Source organism: Clinocottus analis, unplaced genomic scaffold (genome assembly GCF_023055335.1).
Source record: "Clinocottus analis isolate CAN_PGR_092001 unplaced genomic scaffold, fCliAna1.0.p SCAF_1, whole genome shotgun sequence".
Taxonomy (NCBI): domain Eukaryota; kingdom Metazoa; phylum Chordata; class Actinopteri; order Perciformes; family Cottidae; genus Clinocottus; species Clinocottus analis.
Genome location: NW_027175820.1, coordinates 2,356,402 through 2,374,980, shown reverse-complemented (window position 1 = coordinate 2,374,980; position 18,579 = coordinate 2,356,402). Strand labels below are relative to the sequence as shown.

The window sequence follows — 18,579 nt, the reverse complement described above, 5'->3', positions numbered from 1 at the left end:
GTAAAGTCTCACTTGTTAAAGCTCCTGTATACGTGTAGTCGTTAACATAATCTAGTCTTACACCTGCCTCCTTCTCCTACATGTCACCCTCATGCTGTCATGTCGATGAGGAACGTACACCTGCAGGTTCACTGTATTTACACATTTTTAAATCTACATTTTGCATTTGTGAACCTACTAATAGTCGCCGTAATTTGTCGAAAATGGAATTTAACGATGCTTGGTTAATGCATTTTAATGTAACCTTGAATTTTTTGCTGCAGTAGTGGCCAGGTTTTCTGTTTTTCTGGATCGAGAGCTTACGTCTCTTGTCATAATCCGGTTTGAGGTGGAACGATCGGTGTAATCAGTCAGGGAGCTGGTTTTGACTTGTCGCAGCAGGGACAGTGCAGGTGAAACAGATTTCGATAATGAGGGTTCAAGTGTCCCGGTACTAAATCACCAGATAAAGGAAAAAACTGAAAACTTGGCCACTCCGGCAGCAAATAATTCAAAGTTGCATTAAAATGCAGCAACCAAAGCATCGTTAAATTCATTTTCAACGAATCACGACGACTATTAATAGTTTCACAATTACAAAATGTATATTTAACAATGTATAAACACATTGAACCTGCAGGTGTACGTTCCTAAATGCATCAGTTTTCCGTCTCCCTGCTCCGACATGCCAAAACGCCACGCTGTCACGCCTCAAACCCAGTGACAGATGACGAGTAATCATTTCCCTCCCTTGCTCCCCGTCGTCTCCAGGGATCGCCCGGCTCCTTCGACTTCCTCCTGCTGATGATGGCCGACATCCGCAATGACATCATTGAGCTGCAGGAGAAGGTGTTCGGGGAGCGGCGGGGCCTCTCCCTGGACGGCCCTCCCCACTCCAGCGGGGAAATGGATTTTGTGGAGTGGGGCTCTGGACAAGGAGACCTCCTGCTCAGCACCTGACCCCCGTTCCCCTCCGCCACTCCCCGTCCCGCCCCCTCCCGCTCTTTTGTTTCCTCATCGCTAAAGGACGGTGGCGTTCGAAGGGGCCGACATGTGGCCTCAGCCACGCGCCGCCGGGATGAACTGGGGTCGAGGAGCCGTCGATTGCATTCTCCAAACTGCCACGGACAGTGAAAACGGGGAGATGCAAGGATTATTAAAAAAAGGAAAACAGAAATTGGACGCTCTCAGCCACTGCCAGCGCCGTCTGGCTGCCTTTCCTCTTGTGTGTGCAGGACATATAGAGCGAGAGAGACGCGGTGTCTGCCTTCATGTCTGAGTCCCTGAGCTCGAACCGCTTCAAACGATGAACTTTATCGTCGACATCTCTTCCTGTTCCCGAGTCCGACCGATTTGGAAAAGCTCCGCTGCCTCCGACGGTTTGCCTGCAGGGCGTCGGTACAAAGACAGAGGCCCGGCGCTGCTGCCTCCTCCAGCGTCTCTACCCGCAGCATCGAGCCCTCGGGCCTGAGCTCCTGCAGCTCTCCTCTGCACTCTGAGGCGTCTTCAGGCGTCAGAGTATTACAATCCCAATTCTGCACCGTTGGGCCAAAGCAGCAATGTCTGATGTATTTTTTCTTCTTCATTTTTTTATTGTACAATTAAACGACTCAAGTTTAAATATGCAAATGTTCATCTGTTGTGTAATCAGAGAGCGAGATGTTAAAAGGGTGAGACATCCACCCTTGTGTATTTAAAACAATGTGCTGGGATCTGTGGCTGAGAAATAACATGCAGTATTAAATATTGCACAAAAAGGTTGTCAAAGAAGATTCCTGTGGTTGCAAAAAGAAGTCTGGTTGTATAGAAGTCCATGATAAAATGACTTGATGTCTTCCCTCAGTAAAGATTGTAAACATGAGTTTATAATCTCATCTCATATCTCTGTGTCTGGGAGTTGTCCTGGAACAAATCAGGGAGTAAAAATATGTAATAAATGCCCACAATTCTACATAATATTTTTTGGTGTGCAAAAAACAAAATGGCGACCGCCAAAATGCCAAATTCAAGGTTTCAACAAACCAATGGGGCCATACAGGGCCATACAGTCGATGGGCCAGAGGGTGAAAGCTACGAATTAACACAAAGAATCTTGTTGTTTTGTTACAAAAAACCTCCAGAGGAGCTTTAGCTCCGCCTCATTCAACAGACATACTTCAGAGAGCGCTGTCAATCTAACTCCATGCAAAATGTCGCACTATGCGTCCATGCACTGCACATATTTATAGATTTTACAATGTGATGTGAACGCTGCCTCAGCACTACGCGATCTGTTGGAAAAGCAGCGCAGTTCACCAGCGATTAGCATCGATTAAAGAGCCGAGCATGTACTGTTTCTTGAACCTTCGTCTCCACCAGCAGAGGGTGCTAAGTGACAGACCCCCCCCCCCCCCCCCCCCTTTGGAAGTTATACCTTCACCACTGCACTGAATACCCACCAGGTGAGACAACCTAAGCATTACATCACACACACGTTTACCCTCCAAAAATAGTCATAGTTTCCCAAACACGCATGTTTTTGTGAAATCTGTAACTCACCCTCGAGTTTTACGTGCGAGGCACATGACCCCCCACCCCACCCCACACACACACACACACACACACTTCTGCTCATTACCCTCAGCACTGTTGAACTGTAGCGTGGCTGAGTGTCATTATGGAGAGGTGTAAGTATCAGAGGTGAGAGGTCAGATCCTGAGGTATAAACAGCTGGAAGGATGATTATAGACCACAGGCTGTCAGAGAGAGGGGGCCTGTCTGGACTCGTACCCTCCACCAGCGAGAGGGCTGAAAAATAACACGCTGAGCGATTGATCTGCCGCGTGAGAGTTCACCCCGTCTGGCCTTTTCTTTTTCTTTTTTTGTATTGTTTGAGGCTTTGATCCTGAGGACCAGATCCCCGTGAATTCTGCTGAGGAAGAGAAAGAGAGAGTGTGTGTGTGTGTGTGTGTGTGTGTGTGTGTGTGTGTGTGTGTGTGTGTGTGTGTGTGTGTCTTTGCACCATTACATTCATGCATATGAATATCCACTGTTTGTGTATTTTTATGTGTGTCTATCTACTTCTATTGCTCTGTTTGTGTGAGTGTGTGTGAGTGTGTGTGTGTGTGTGTGTGTGTGTGTGTGTGTGTGTGTGTGTGTGTGTGTGTGTGCGCGTCTGTGTGTGTATGTGTGTGTGTGTGTGTGTGTGTGTGTGTGTGTATGAAGGCTGTGTGTCTTTGCATCGATACATTCATGCGTATAAATATCCACTGTATGTGTATTTTTATGTGTGTCTATATACTTAAATTACTCTGTGTGTGTGTGTGTGTGTGTGTGTGTGTGTGTGTGTGTGTCTGTGTGTATGTGTGTGTGTCTGTGTGTGTGTGTGTGTATCAAGGCTGTGTGTCTTTGCATCGATACATTCATGCATGTAAATATCCACTGTATGTGTATTTTTATGAGTGTCTATATACTTATATTACTCTGTGTGTGTGTGTGTGTGTGTGTGTGTGTGTGTGTGTGTGTGTGTGTGTGTGTGTGTGTGAGTGTGTGTATCAAGGCCGTGTGTCTTTGCATCGATACATTCATACATATAAATGTCCACTGTGTGTGTATTTTAATGTGTATCCATATACTTATATTACTGTGTGTTTGTGTGTCTGTGTGTGTGTGTGTGTGTGTGTGTGTGTGTGTGTGTGTGTGTGTGTGTGTGTGTGTGTGTGTATCAAGGCTGTGTGTCTTTGCACCAATACATTCGTGCATATAGATATCCATTGTAAGTGTATTTTAATGTCTATTCACATACTTATATTACTGTGTGTGTGTGTGTGTGTGTGTGTGTGTGTGTGTGTGTGTGTGTGTGTAGGTGTGTGTGTATCAAAGCTGTGTGTCTGAATGTCACCAATACATTCATGCATATAGACATCCACTGTATGTATATCCATATACTTATAGTATTGTGTGTGTGTGTGTGTGTGTGCGTGCGTGTGTGTGTGTCTGTGTGTGTCAACGGGCCTCTCACCTAACGGCTCCGCCCCCTGCCGTGCGGTCACCGCTGAGAAGCGGAGTCGTAGCTGGGGTAACTGGGATCAGGAAAAACAACATGAAACAATTTCAGAACCGTGTCAGCGAGAGAGCGAAAGAGATTATCTCATTTCCTTCACCGCTTGTCATGCAACGGGAGGCGCTCCCCTCGGCCACAGGGGGCAGCACAGGCGAGGTCATCGGAGTGCACGTCAAAGCAAAAACAATTCTCACACTTGTCCCACCTGCGACAATACATCCGTCCCCAGCCACCATGACTAGATCAGCAATAGGAGAAAGAAAACGTGAGCATGTCACTATTTTACAACGACATAACTCACAGGTGTCAGCGTATTAAATGGAGTGACATGTTTTTTTAACACTGTTTTTATTTGCTTACATCTGTGACAGCAGATTTGTCAAGGGTTTTCATCCGAGCTCAAGCATTTATGTCGCCACTGTGAGGAGAGTCGTGTTATTTTTCATTTTCTGATGAGAATAAAGATGCAACCAATATCATTTGGACAGATGTTCCCAAGTATGAGAGGAATTTTCTCCCTGGCACAATATGGCCATTCATAAATACACCTGATGCACGACAGGGCTGTCTTGTTTATGGGCCTCTGTGTATTCAGAGACCTGTGCTGTAATAAGGGATGCAAACTTTAAATGTGCATCAGAAATGTTTTGGCCCACTGTTTTGATGAGCCGGCCCACAACTTTGACAAAAAAAAAACTTTGGATTTACTTCCATCAACCTCGTTTTTAGCGCTTGAGCCAGCAAAAAGCTAGCATCAAGCTAGCAACTTGCCAGCAACCAGCTACTGGCGCATTTAGCAGCTCAAGTCTGCAGGATGTGTAAATAAGAGATTGTTTGCATGCTAACATGTAATCTATAACGGTTTATGCTGCCTTACTCCTGCATTTTAACTACTACTTTCAATACTGTTGTCGTTTGAGTTTCAGCTTGATATGAAGAGGATATTTTTTTTGCAGGAGGAATGTGAAGAGAATTCATTACATGCATGTCTGTTGTCACTTACACGACTGCTACATGTGGATTGTGTGGTGTGAAAATGTAGACGGACAAAAATGCAACATCTCCCAGTCGCAGCACGGCTTTGGAACAGCTTCAGTCGGAGTCTGTGAACGAAACCCACAGGCACAGGTAATTTGGAGAGTCAGAGGCCGACAGAGAAATCCTACAGTTTATATAACCGGATTGAACGTGTCAGCGAAAGGGGCGAGGACCTGAACCGCTGACATTCCTGATTACTATTTAGATGTTTGCAGAGACCTCCAGAGATCGGCAGCCATTGCAGCGGTGAGGCGGAGCCCAGGTGTCCATCATCGCTGGGGTATGCAGCTGCGTGCATCAAGGAAAGGGCGCACTCACACACATGCACGTAGCCAGTCTTACTATCTATCGTGCAGCCACACACGCACACACACGACTCCCTGCACGAAAAACGCAGACAAGCCACGGAACACCTGACAGGTGCAGGCGTGGTCTGCTGCGAGACACGCTATCTTGACACGCTAACTCATTCTTAAATCTGAGCTATGTGCCTAAGGCTCTAAGTGCTAAGCACCCTAGTTTATTCTCTGAAGCCTGTTCCTCTTTCAGTCCTTGTCTCTGGGCACACCCTCTTCCGATTGTAGGCCGACTTTTGTCACTCTGGTCATAATGGAGCTGCTAAGAGGCCTGAGAATTGCAGCTTGTCTGATAATTAATGGACTTATTAGCTGTGTTAAAAAGCATGCCACCGATCCCATGACCACCGATCCCATGTCCTGCAGGTGTCGTGATTTAGGAGATCACTGCATGAGTCTCAGTCAGGGACACTGATTCCCCCGGCGTTACATCTGTGGTTAATCTGACATTTTATTTTCCAGAGGAAGCTGTTTACACACTGTAATCGCTTGTATTGTGTTTGAGAATTTGTTTCTGTATAGGTCCCTCTGGGCTGCACATGCAAGCTCGGTGGAGCTCAGTTTAGGCAACAAATCAATGGATAAAACCCGAAATCGTTATAGGTTGAAATGCATATCGCCATGTCTGCAAGAGTGCATATCCACATATTCCCACAGTTAGCAAAAGCCTGATTTATTTACCATGTACACAACACAAGCATGATCCGATTGTCCACAGCAGTGTGTCTTGGCAGACGTTATGCGGATACAATATCCCATCTGTCAAGAATGCATATCAAAGAGTTGCCAAATGCTTTTTTTGCCTAGCTTCACAGGAGAGCTGCACATGATTGGCATTGTTATGGCGGACATGAATAGAAAAATCTGAGAGGGCGGATTAATGGCAACACTTTGTGTAAACTCCCCTGGCCCGAGGCTCTTGGTCTCTATACACCTTGGCTTCCTCTGTCATTTACAAGTTGTTCGCATGCACGCAGCGGAGCCAAGAGTGTGAAAAACCGGATGAGCAAGTTCACAGCTCTCCTGTCTTTTAGGGAGAAGAAGAGAAAAAAAAAGCGTTGCCTCTGGTTGCAGAGTTGCCTCGCGTGAGGACAACAGCTTCATCTTTTTAGTCCTGCCGACCTCCTGACCTGGCCTGTGGCAGCGGCAATTTTACGACTTGCTTTTCTTTCTTACAAGCCGCGTAAACATTTATGTACCGCGCATGCATCTGACTGACTATTTGGAGCATTGCACCATAAGAGACGCATCTTATTGCAATGCAGAAATGCAGATATCAGCTACATCCAAAAAGTAGAAAAGGTTGTAAAGGTACAAATTATCTACCAGAAAAATGCATGAACGCTTGTCAGTGACATTAAAGCTGCACTTTTCTAAACGTGCAGGTTAAATAAATAATTTATCCTGTAACACCTCGTTTCTTTCTTTTACAGCCCAATACTATTTTACTGTTTGGTTCCTGCTGCACCGTTGCTTCCAGACATAGCGGACAGTTGTTATGAGGTAAAAAAGCTCTGAGGAATCCGCTCGACGTGAAGCTACCTGCTCTGCAGACAAACACAGCAATTAGCAGCCAGACAGCCAGATATTTCCTTCAGGAGTCGGTGGAGACCAAAACAGAGCAATGAGTGGAAATTGCTCTTTTATTCATCAGTTGGTCAACAACATTAATGCTAATGCTTCTCTGTATCTGCTGGATGTGTAAATAGGCAGCTGTTAGCATGCTCTGCCAGCATGTTTTCTTCATCAACCGTGAGGTGATCAATGTTGCGTAAACAGCTTACTGAGTTTAAGTCCCGACCTCACAGACTGACCAATCATAGCGTAGCGTTGTAGTAAGTGTTAGCACGTCTATGCTACGCTAGTGACTGGATGTATACTGCTTTTGCTTTTCAGTGATAAGAACAGTGAATACAGCTGAATTTGAATCACACTGGATATAATTGCAATGCATATTGTAGACGCTTCTGTCTGCTTCTCTCTGAAGTCGTTTTTTCATCTTTCATTCCTCCAAAAGTAGTAGTTAGTGAAAGTGTGGGCTTAATAGAAGAGTTGACAGCTTGACAAAGTATAGCAGTTTAGCAAAGGGTCAATTGTCCAATAAGTCAATAATACAGGGTTTTGGAAACTTACAGCAACGATGTGTTGTGTTAGTTCACTTATTTCACCTTTAGCATTAGCTTTATAAACTAGTCTAGTTTGTTACCCGAACAAAGAAAGAGTAAGTAAGACACTGGTACATAATCATAATGTCACTTAGCTTTTCCACACCTAGCACAAAGTACTTTCCCCTATTTGCTCTGCGTACTTCTCAAGTAACTAATAATTTTAAATACACAAGCACCTCCGCTGCTTCTACTTCAACTCATCATAACATCTGTTAGTTCAATTTCACAACGTGTCGATGAGGACATGATTAACATTGATTGTTTCGAAATGTACCTTGTTCTCACAACTCTTTGCACAACGGCTCCCCGTCAATCATCTCTCCCTGTCAGCAGCATAATGGCGGCATTCTACACATGCTACTTTTATGATTAGAGAAAATAATAATATTGCTGCAATGACGTGTGTTCCTCGAGTCCTCACATTCTTCAAAACAAATGCATGTTGTAACATATCCTGTCAGCGGTGTTTGGTTTTGCAATGGCAGTTAATCTGCTGTGTTTGCTCCCCACTTAGACCTGTTGTGTAAAACTGGAGACTTGTTGACTCTCTGGGGCTCAACCACAGCTGGATAACTGTGACGGCATGCCGACCCAACCCCTAAATTTAACCAATGGCACTCGTGTGGGCAAAGGATCTGTTCAAGACACCTAGAACCTTCAGGTTTAACCCCTGTTGCACGAACGGCCTCTTGTCCTGCCGACGCCGGCGCAGAGAAACCGACGCGCACACAGACGCACAAGGCACACGCGCAGCGCCACAAACTGTTGTTTTAGGCGCCGGCAGACTTGTCTTTTCTGGCATCAATGGGGTTTCTACGATAGTGGAATTTCCAAGAGGCCTGCTTTGGAAAACAGACTGGTGATTAAATGAGAGCTTGGCAAACCACATGCTACTGACACCAGTGGCATTACGAAATGACTCCCACCATAACAAAGGTCTCGCTTAGACAGCAGCTGCCTGGAACCGGCTAAAGTGGCACGGAGACTGGAATCTTAGTGCCCTTTTTTATTTTTATTTAATTTATCCAGCAGCAGGAGCGCACAGATTTACACTGCAGAGTGTACCTTTTTTTACTTTTGGTCATTTTCTCTTATTATGATCGTATTTCGCCCTTTTGCATGCACTGAATACTGCTCATTGAATATGGCCAGAGCCAATTTATGTTTCCAAAGGTTCAACTTCTGGCTTAATTGCATGTGATATTTGGCTATTTGTCCCGGAAACAACAGTGATGATGATGAATGAAGTGCATTTTGCTGTTGGAGTGAGGGTTAAGGTTTCCACAGCATTATTCTGAAAACGGATTTTTAAATCCTGTATTGATGGAAGCAGTTTTTTGTGGTGTTTTCATATCCTTTCAGAGCATTCAGGTTCATTATTTATATTTGCACATATTTGCCCTCGTGAGGTACAAACTGCAGGCGTACTTATATGCACCACTTGTTAAGCGGTACTTCCCCAGTAACAAGCTGTTGGACCTCTAAAGGTTCAGATCGAGCACATTATTTCTGACAGTGTAATATTATATCTGATTACTGAATGTGTGTGTTGTTTTTTTTACCTTGCAGGCGATGATTATTGAGTGAAAACCGACTTGCAGAGACTTGACAGCAGCTTGATCAAGGCGATGCTTTTGTGAATTCATTTTCATCGAACCTGCGTCACTGACACAATAATTAACTGAGTAGAAGAAACATATAAAACAGAGAGAATGTGAATTTGACAGCTCCTTGAAGTAAAATAATGGTAACAGTGTGATGTAGTTAATGCCAAAAATCATAAATGCCGACAGTAGTGGAGTCAAAAGAGAACAGCCTCATAAAACTGGAGATGTGTATCTGTTATACACATCTCCAGTTTTATCTAGCTGCGTCTTTTTTTATGTCTCAACAAATCAAGACAGAACGTTACTCGCGCTTCGATCTAAAAGCAACCAAGATCTCGATCTGCATCCAGCAACGTGTCGCTCTTGAATTGTGTTTAACACTTAAACCTTCTCTCCACATATGAAAGCATTGGAGACTTCTGTATTTTGATTACTTTACAATCCGCGGACTGGGAAGAAAACCAAATATGTCAGCGTCAACGCCGCTTCCCTCATGAGCGGGGAATAAAAATAGAGAACGGATTTGTGAATTTCCATGAAATGGATGTTTGGATTTGGTTCAGCAGCAGTCTAAACACACCAGGCTTTGAAAGGAATCTAAAAAGGTGCAGGTTGAGCGTCTGCACCTGATTTATTTTTATGTAAAGCAAAGACAAAAATGAATGTGAATGCGCGACGTGCACGCGCCGGTGCATGTGCACGGGTGCTACTGTGCATCACCAGGTGTACGGACGGGAGTATACAAGGCAGGAAACATTCCACTTATAAACATGTTTGACAGGCAGTTAAAAAGTTGTTTTGATCTCCAGTCCATCAGAGAAATCGGGGACCATCAACAGGCCGTGGTGGTGTTTCATCGTGTCTCTTTGATGGATTCGCCCCGAGGCCACGGTGGCATTTCCACAGCGCTTAGATGTCGAAAACTCTCGAATGAAAGGAAATCCGTGCTGCCGGTCTATTAGAGGTTAATGGTTTGTGCTGCAGCCACACCAAAAAGGTTGTTTCAAGGCTGACGTTTTTACTGGGGACTTTTCTTTCTTTCTTCTCACACAGCGAGCGAGAGAGCGTGCCCATCCAGTTGATAATAGTTAAGGTAACTACAGAGCAGTGCCTGCTGGGTCATGAACGTTGGTTAATAAAACAAGAGCATGTTATTAAACCTGGCACTGCTCTCAGTGGTATTTATGTTTTGTACTCAGCCCTCGGTTACTGTAATTTAGATTACACTCGCCATTGCGGGCATATTTATCTGTGAATCATACACACTCGTACCTGCGCTGGTGACTCACGCAGCTTAATGAAGGGTAATAGTCATCATACGGATGTTGTTTTGGATGGAAGCAGACAATTGCTGATATCCTGTACCGTGATGTGTAGAATTTCAATTTCCATTTGTTTTCGCCTTTTCACTAGACGATGGTTTATTATAGTCTGGACCAACGCGATGGGCCGACAGACGGACATTTCCATCCCTGAAGCCACACCGTCCTCAGCTTCTGGACAGACTGTCACGGTCCTGAGAAAGAGACTTTCTGGAGGGACGATCATCACCTGATGATCCCCAGCACAATGCACTAGCTTTTGCCTTCTACCAGATCCGGTGTGCATATTTGATAAACATGGAAAACACCTGCGTTCCCCCTGTGGTGTGGACTGCGTTATGCAGAGTAAGACATGTTTTCCCTGTATGCTGCTGGAAGTTAGAGCTATGCTTACATTCTTGGCGGGAATTCGGGCATGTTGACAAGGGTGTTGAGATATTCATGGAGGGTATCAAGGTGCGACAGTTTCCTGTTTGTAGACATCACAGTGCACACTGGAGCAGTGTGATGTGGTTGGCATGGCAATCACTGCCCTCAAATCTGAGACCACGGCGTCCTCTTTTCATTAAAAGCAGCTCATTGGAGTTCCTCTTGAGCTACACAGTCTACAATTTTGGCTCGGCTCGCTGAGATCTGTCGAGGCTTAGCGGTCGTTTGCTAAGGAATGCCAACGCTTCAAAAACGGCCTGTCCATAATATTCACTTCTCTCCGTCACACCAGTCTTCAGGCTGCCAGGACTCTTCGCCTCTGATTTTCAAACTCGCACTTTGTGAGTTTTGAGACGCTAAATTGTCTCAAGTCAATAAGTGTTTTCCAGGTTTGAATCTTGCAGTAAAAACTGATTTGGCGAGAAACGGGCTTTGCAGGTGACAATTTTACCTTCTGATGATCGAAAAATAACAAACATGCATCAACCAAGTGCGTCATGGGTACTTGCTTTATTATACTTGATATTTTATTTAGTTATTTCAACGGTTCAACCAAAAATACGACACTCAAAAGTAAGAAGAAATACAAGAAACGAACCATGCGCCTGGCCAAGAAAGGCCACAAGGAAAGAAAACACATGAAAACAAGTACAAGCAGATGAATAAGTCAAAATAATAAATGCATAATAAACCAAAACAACCATGCAGCACTTCATCAGCTTTGTCAGTCAATCATGTTAACCTTAAATTCATGCGTCATGGGTACCAATGAGAGCAGGCTCTGGGTTCAGTCCCGTTCTCGGCCTTTGCTCCACTGGACACAACTGGTGGTGTTTATTGGGTGGTAAGCCCGAGGGATTGTGTTGCTGTTGCCACGGCCATTCCCCGCTGACACGCATGCAAATGTTCAGCGACCGCCAAGTGAGTTCACCAACTAACATTTTAAAAAGCAAGGAAACGCTGATATAATAGCATACACTGTTCAAACTTTCCACGTCTGAAGAGAGGAAAAGCAAAAGGTCACTCCAGTGCAGCAAGAATTCTGCTGCTGGAAACTTGAATATACATAAGAGTTGTTGTGGGCTTCTTATCCGTGTTTCCCAAGCCCAAAGTGGATCTTCTGGGGTTTTTTCTCCTGCATTTCCGATTCAACAACGTCCGGACGTCGATGAGGACAGAATCTCAACACCGATGGCTTTTCCAAACGCAGCACACTGCGGGTTTTATGTATTTTCCTCATGCGGCTTGCTGTCCGCCATTTGGTGGTAACGTAAACTACCGTTCCAATGTTTCAGGTCACTTAGGAATGTCCTCATTTTTCAAAGAAAAACACTGTTTTTTTTCAATGAAGATAACGTTAAATGAATCAGAAATACACTCTATACATAGTTAATGTGGTAGAAGACTCTTCTAAGTGGAAACGTCTGGTTTTAAATAAAATATCTACAGAGGTGTATAGAGGCCCATTTCCAGCAGCATCACTCCAGTGTTCTGATGGTACATTGTGTTTAGAAGACTAATGAATGAGTAGAAAACCCTTGTTCAGTGATGTCACAGCTGAAAACAGTCCTGCTGGTGAGAGAAGCTATAAAACTGGTCTTCCTTTGAGCTAGTTGAGTATCTAGAGCATCACATTGTGGGTTCATTAAACTCTCAAAATGGCCAGAAAAAGAGAACTTTCATGTGAAACTCTCCAGTCTGTTCTTGTTCTTAGAAGTGAAGGCTCGTCCATGACAGAACTTGAGAAGAAACTGGTAATGTGTCTTGGTGACCCCAAACTTTTAAACGGTAGTGGAGATACACAAAATATGTCTCAACTACTGGTCGCGCTTCAGCATCTGTTTCACTGCAACATTGTCTTTTTTGATATGACTTTGTGCCATGGCATGGTGTGATGAGGGCCGTACCACATGAACTAGTAGTGCTGCATAAACATTGAATATATCGCTTCCTGAGGGCCAGAGGACTTTCTTTGGAAGACGCAGCATGATTGCAGATATAAACTCCTCTTAGGCATCGTTGTACTTGAGCAAAGGACTCAATCAAACCGAGCCATGACGGTAAACAACTCCCATGCAAAGAGCTTCAAGAGCTTCTCCTCTTGCCCTACAACTTGCAGGTCTGCCACTGCCAAAGAACACAGCCTGTCCTCAATAGGAAAAGACAATGAGAGAACTATTTGTCAAGCAGCCGCTGTCATTGAGAAAAAGTTTTTTTTTTTTTCATTCATCTGTTGCATGGGAGTGTCTCCAAGATTGTGCACAGTGTGCAGCCAGGAGCTTTAATGACTCTTAATCTGGAGAAAAAACAAACATCTGCGAAGCATTAACATGCAGATCCTTCTGTTGAGAGCGCACTTTAGTATAGTGTCCTTTACTTAACGGAGACACCTATAAGACGACGTGCAGGGATGACATGCAGCATTGCGCACGTGTACGCGTGAGCCAAATCTTTTTGTATTGTTACAGTTTTCTTCCACCTCTCTTCTCAAAAGAAATATCTACCCCAACATGAAATGTGCAAGGCAGGGGCTTTTGTGCTAATTGCTCGAAAGCATACACATGAGTCACTCTGTGGGAACTGGAATGCAGTGTGGCATACCTGCACATTAACCGACCTGCCTTTGTGCACGTACAAGAAATTGAGGCGTGAACTTGGCAAGGACATTGTTGGTGCCACACCCGTGGATTAACATCTTAATTCACTTCCTTTACTGCCCTCTTTATGCACCCTGCATGTAAATTGTATGTGAAATGTAAACGTTTTTTGTTAGATTACCGGGTGTTGCGATCACAAATCGCAACACCCGGTATCGACAGATGTCCAAGCCTGGTTTAAATACCTCCCAGGCTTCTTGTGCATTCTTTATGTTATTGTAGGGTGTAACCCAGATACAAACTTAATGGGATAATTCAAGTTTATTAGAACTTGGGTCTTATTTTTCTAGCTTTGGCCTGTCTTTTGACAATGTGCTCACCAAAGTAATTGCTATTGGCCGGCAACACGGCAGAACCACACATATCTTTTCAAGGAATAGCTCGACATTTTAGGGAAATACACTTGTTTGCTTTCTTTGGGATGGATCAAAAGAACGAGACCACTTCATGTTAAACATGAAGTTTACACCAGCAGCTGCTTAGCGTAGCTTGACATTAGCATGAAGGCTGGAAACAGTTAGCCTGGCGGCTTAAAGTGTGACCATGTGGCCATGTTGGGTCAGAAAGGTGAAGCTAATGTGCACAAAAAACCTGCAATTTATTTTCTTGGCCATCATGGGGCGACTCTTCCGGTTGCAAAAAGAAGTCTGATCGTATAGAAGTCGAGAAAAAGACTAAATTAATCTTACAATTTATGGCGGCGCTACTGTAACTCACACATTGTTGTACCTGCAGAAAGCAGGATGTGGCTTCTCATGAACTGACTTCTGACACGAGTGTTACAACCGGCTCTACTGCATGCTATTACGACGAGTAATTAGTCGTTATTTTAGCAACGCGTTAGATTTCACGATTCAAATGAGTTACTTAAGCTATTGTAGTGGGAAAGTAAAGAGGTCAAAGAGAAAGTTATCATGACAAAGTAATGTATACAATATGTAGGGATGTATGTACGGTGAGAGCTTCGTGAAACTGGATTGAAATTCCATGTATGTGGAAAACACACATGGCCAATAAACCTGATTCTAATTATGAGATTTTAACGTTTCGTCATATGACCTAATAGAGAAAATACATTGAACAACATCAACAAACATAATACATACCTGCGAGGTATGACAACATAACAAAGAAAACAAATTTATTTATTTGAATCAGATTTTTTTAATATTTTATGTCGAATGTGCACATAATTGTGTCATATAATGATACTGACTTTAGCCAAAAAACAGTGGAAGTAGATGGTTTGGCCATCCAGGGACTATATGCTATATTACACCATATTTAACTGAATTCCTCTTTGAACTGAAGCATGCGTTTAATCACAGATCACGCCGTAATATTTTGAGAAAAACGTCATAGCTGCGACAGAGTGATGAGTAAAAAGCATGTAACAGTGGGTGATGGATTGCCCTGAGAAGACTTCTGCATGGACGCAACGCGACGTCCAATCGGCTGACTGAGCAACTTCAGCACGCCATACGAGAACAAAGGTGACCTTTGACCTTAAAGTCTGCCATATCGCGGCGGGGACAGGAAGTGCAGTCTTGACTTCAACCGGAGACGACGTGGACATTCACAGGGATTGGTGCGGGCGTCTTATCTGCCGCTACTATCTGCAGCAGCTGGAGTATCCACCTTTCCTGCTGCCGCTGTCCGCCGCTGACTGATTTGACACATGAAAGGATACACAGCAGCTGATACTAATATCTCTTTGCGAACAAAATGATTGATATCATTGGAGGGCTCGTCGAACTGACTGCTATTGATCTTTGACCAAACCTAGAGATTAGATAACACCCAGTGCAATTCCCGGGCCGCTTGTAACATACCAGTAGTAACCAGAATGTGCTTAATATCACCGCGCAGAACGTATAAAAACATCAAAGACAAGCAGTCCGGCAATAAAAAAAGCTACGGTACTATCACCCGAGGCCAAGCAGTAACGTATGAGGTAGGTGTTTGTTTTATGAATCTGCTCCAGTTCTGATATATTACATTTGGGAGCTGCGAACTGGCTCGTGATCAAAACAGAAAAAGGTCTCACCTGAAAGGCAAGGTAAGAGGGCGGGAGGACACCATGTCCTGTCTGCCCGCCGCACGTCACATGACTTCAGCAGCGTTCCCTCGTGAGACCTTATTCTCACATTGCGAACTGCCGCGACCAAATGCCAACTCTCTGCTTTTTCTTATTGTTTTTCTTCATTATGCATCAAGCAGAGCATTCATTATTTTGTTGTGCTGTTTGTTTACAAGATGCTCCCACATCCCAGAAATGGGTGGATGTCGAGCAAGCGCTGCCCTGTGGGGATCCAAATGTATTGAAGCCAGGTTACACCCAATGGCAACAAACTGCTAGACTCCTCTCTCCTTTCGTTCTCTCTCTCACACACACACACACAGGCGTGCACGTCTGGTGCTTCGACGCATACCTACAGCAGTGTTGCGACATTAGTGTGCGTGCGCCAGGTGTGGCGAGTCCTTCAACGGTCGATGTCGTGTCTCTTTAACGTTCCCGTATCATGATCACCATCGTTAATCTCCTGCTGTGTGAGGGCCTCGCGCGCCAACACGCTGTTGGATGACTACCTTCACTTATCACACATGCTAGCACGGCACACAGCAAGCCAGCCCCTTTTTCACGTCGTCTGCCTGGATCGCATTGCAAGTATACATACAGCACATGTTACATGTGTGTGCGTGTATGGAGTACATAGAAGTGTGTCCTTCATGTCACTGCAACCAACCTGGACATAACGTCGTGAAACTGCAGAAATACACTGTGTTCACATGCATGCACGCAAACACATACAAGCCTATAGCGGGCTGCCCGTTTCAGCCGGCGTACGTTTCTTTTCATTGCCTCCTTGTCGCTCGCTGCGTTGCATTAAAGATGTCGAGACACAGAGGGATCAGACGCCGGAGTGCTTCACAATGCGCCCGATTAAATCTCTTCCCGCTGGTCCAACAGGAGGGCCGGTGGCTGTGTAATTCACACTGCCGTCCAGCGGCTGAGCACTAAGCAGCTAAGCGCTATCCGCCAGGGTGTCGTCATCCTGCCCCTGTTCTCCCACTGCGTGTAATGAATCCAGTGTGTCTGAGCCCTGGCATGCACAAATGATTAACTAGTGGCAAAGAGAACTGATTAAGGAGATAAAGCTTGGCACACAATGGCCTTGGTGCTACACGTGTACCTGCACAACCAGAGCTTCCTCACGCGAGGGAAGTATTCATGTCTGCTGATCATTCGGTTCATTCTGACACCCGCTGTGCCCGAGTTTCTCGGACGCACGAGACGGGGAAGGTGTATCAATCCGTTATGGATTGCGTGTGGAGTACTGCCGCGTGGTTGTTTATCCCAAAATCCCGATGACAGTGTGTGAAACAGCGGGACCGCTGTCTGTTGCAATTTAGGGGAAGCGTTTTGGGTCATGTTGATGGAAAACAAAACCATTACAAGAGACTGAAGGGTGCAGGAAGCGATGTGAAATTCAGCAAAAAGCAAAGGGTTATCCTGCGCTGATGCACAACACACAACACGGAAATGTATTTTGTGGAATCAATGTGCAGACGGAGGATGTGGCAGCGCACTTTTAGGAGGTTTGCGGATGGACGGGACACCCGCTGGCCAAATGGAGGCAAAATGGGCTGAGAAAGAATCCATTATCATATATTACCAGTGGCTGGTAATAATCACTCACATTCCCATGGTGTCCTTCAACAGCACTGGTGGAGAGAGCGCGGTGGCTTTTTTTGGGGTTACAGAGGAGGCGGCACTCCTTCGGAGGAAATCTTTTTCTTTCGTTATCATCACGAGGAGTCCCGAGCGTGTCGATACGCGGCAGCACAAACACAACGATGGTTATTACAGCTCGCTGCTGGCGGAGCAAAATTTAATGAATATAACCACAGTGAGATCTCGCATGCATGATTGCACTTTGCACATGATCAAGTAAACTGAAACGGGAAGCTGTTATACATGCAAACAGGCGGGTACTGCCACTGGTGTCATTGCCACAAACGGAATACAACTATTCTCTTGCTGTGCATTAACAAAGATGTCACCTGTCACCGTCTCCCATTTAGGAAAACAGACAAATACAATATAGCTGAAGAAGGTTCATTGGATTTCGGATGACAAAATAGAGCAAAAACGAAAAACAGCAGACAAAAGTGCAGATATTTCATATAAAATCTATTCATACCCACAGAGATGCGAATAGTTGCAACACTTTTTGAATTAAAAGGCTGGAATAGATCCTATTGACCCAGACCAGCATATGAGGTCAAACTGTTGTGTAGCCTAAGATACAGTCAGCGTTTTATTGAGCTTCCTTTTAGCGAGATGCTCTGACTAAATTTGGTGTTCCCTCTGGTAAACGGTTGTGTACGTCTTGGGCTTTTATTGTGAAAGGTAAGACAGAAGAGCGTCTGTCAAGGTTGCAGGAACCAATGAAGTTCATAAATCCTGGGAGAGCTAAAGCCTTCAGAAAGTTCTGAACATGTCCGTTGGCACAATGTGAGAGGTTGATGAGTTCATTCGCACCTAAAAAAATAAAGTATGACTGTACACTTTTTTTTACCACATTCTGTGTGAACGTACTCATGACAAATACGTGTCTTGTGAGGCCACAGTGACCTTTGACGACCTCGAGTCGAGGTGTACCCGTCCAAACGTACAGACGAACGGACAACCCAAAAACACCGTGCCTCTGGCCACGAATGTCCGGATGGATAAATATATATATATATATGGGCCTCTTCTTCCATTTCGACACCTAACACCTAAAAAGCATTTACTGGAACAACCTTTTTGGGGTTTTCTCCCCGTGGATCCCAGCTGGTCTCCAATGGAGAGAGTGGAGCGTTGCAACATCTCGGTCCAAACAAAAACTTGAGGCGTCATCATCTTCTTGTTCCACACGAAGAGGAGCACGCAAGAGGGAACAGCTTTGCCTCCACGATGGACTCTTCAGCTGCA

The 18,579-nt window shown here is 44.7% G+C and overlaps 1 protein-coding gene across 1 annotated transcript in view; it reads left to right on the top strand.

The window, feature by feature from the left end:
* LOC137784153 (collagen and calcium-binding EGF domain-containing protein 1-like) overlaps positions 1 to 1,714 on the top strand; it is a 29,086-nt gene extending 27,372 nt beyond the window's left edge. The window contains exon 11 of the mRNA XM_068574622.1: positions 751 to 1,714. Within this exon, the coding sequence (XP_068430723.1) occupies positions 751 to 939 (189 nt within the window). The 3' untranslated portion in view covers positions 940 to 1,714. The remainder of the gene's footprint in view (positions 1 to 750) is intronic.
* The last annotated feature ends 16,865 nt before the right edge of the window (positions 1,715 to 18,579 follow it).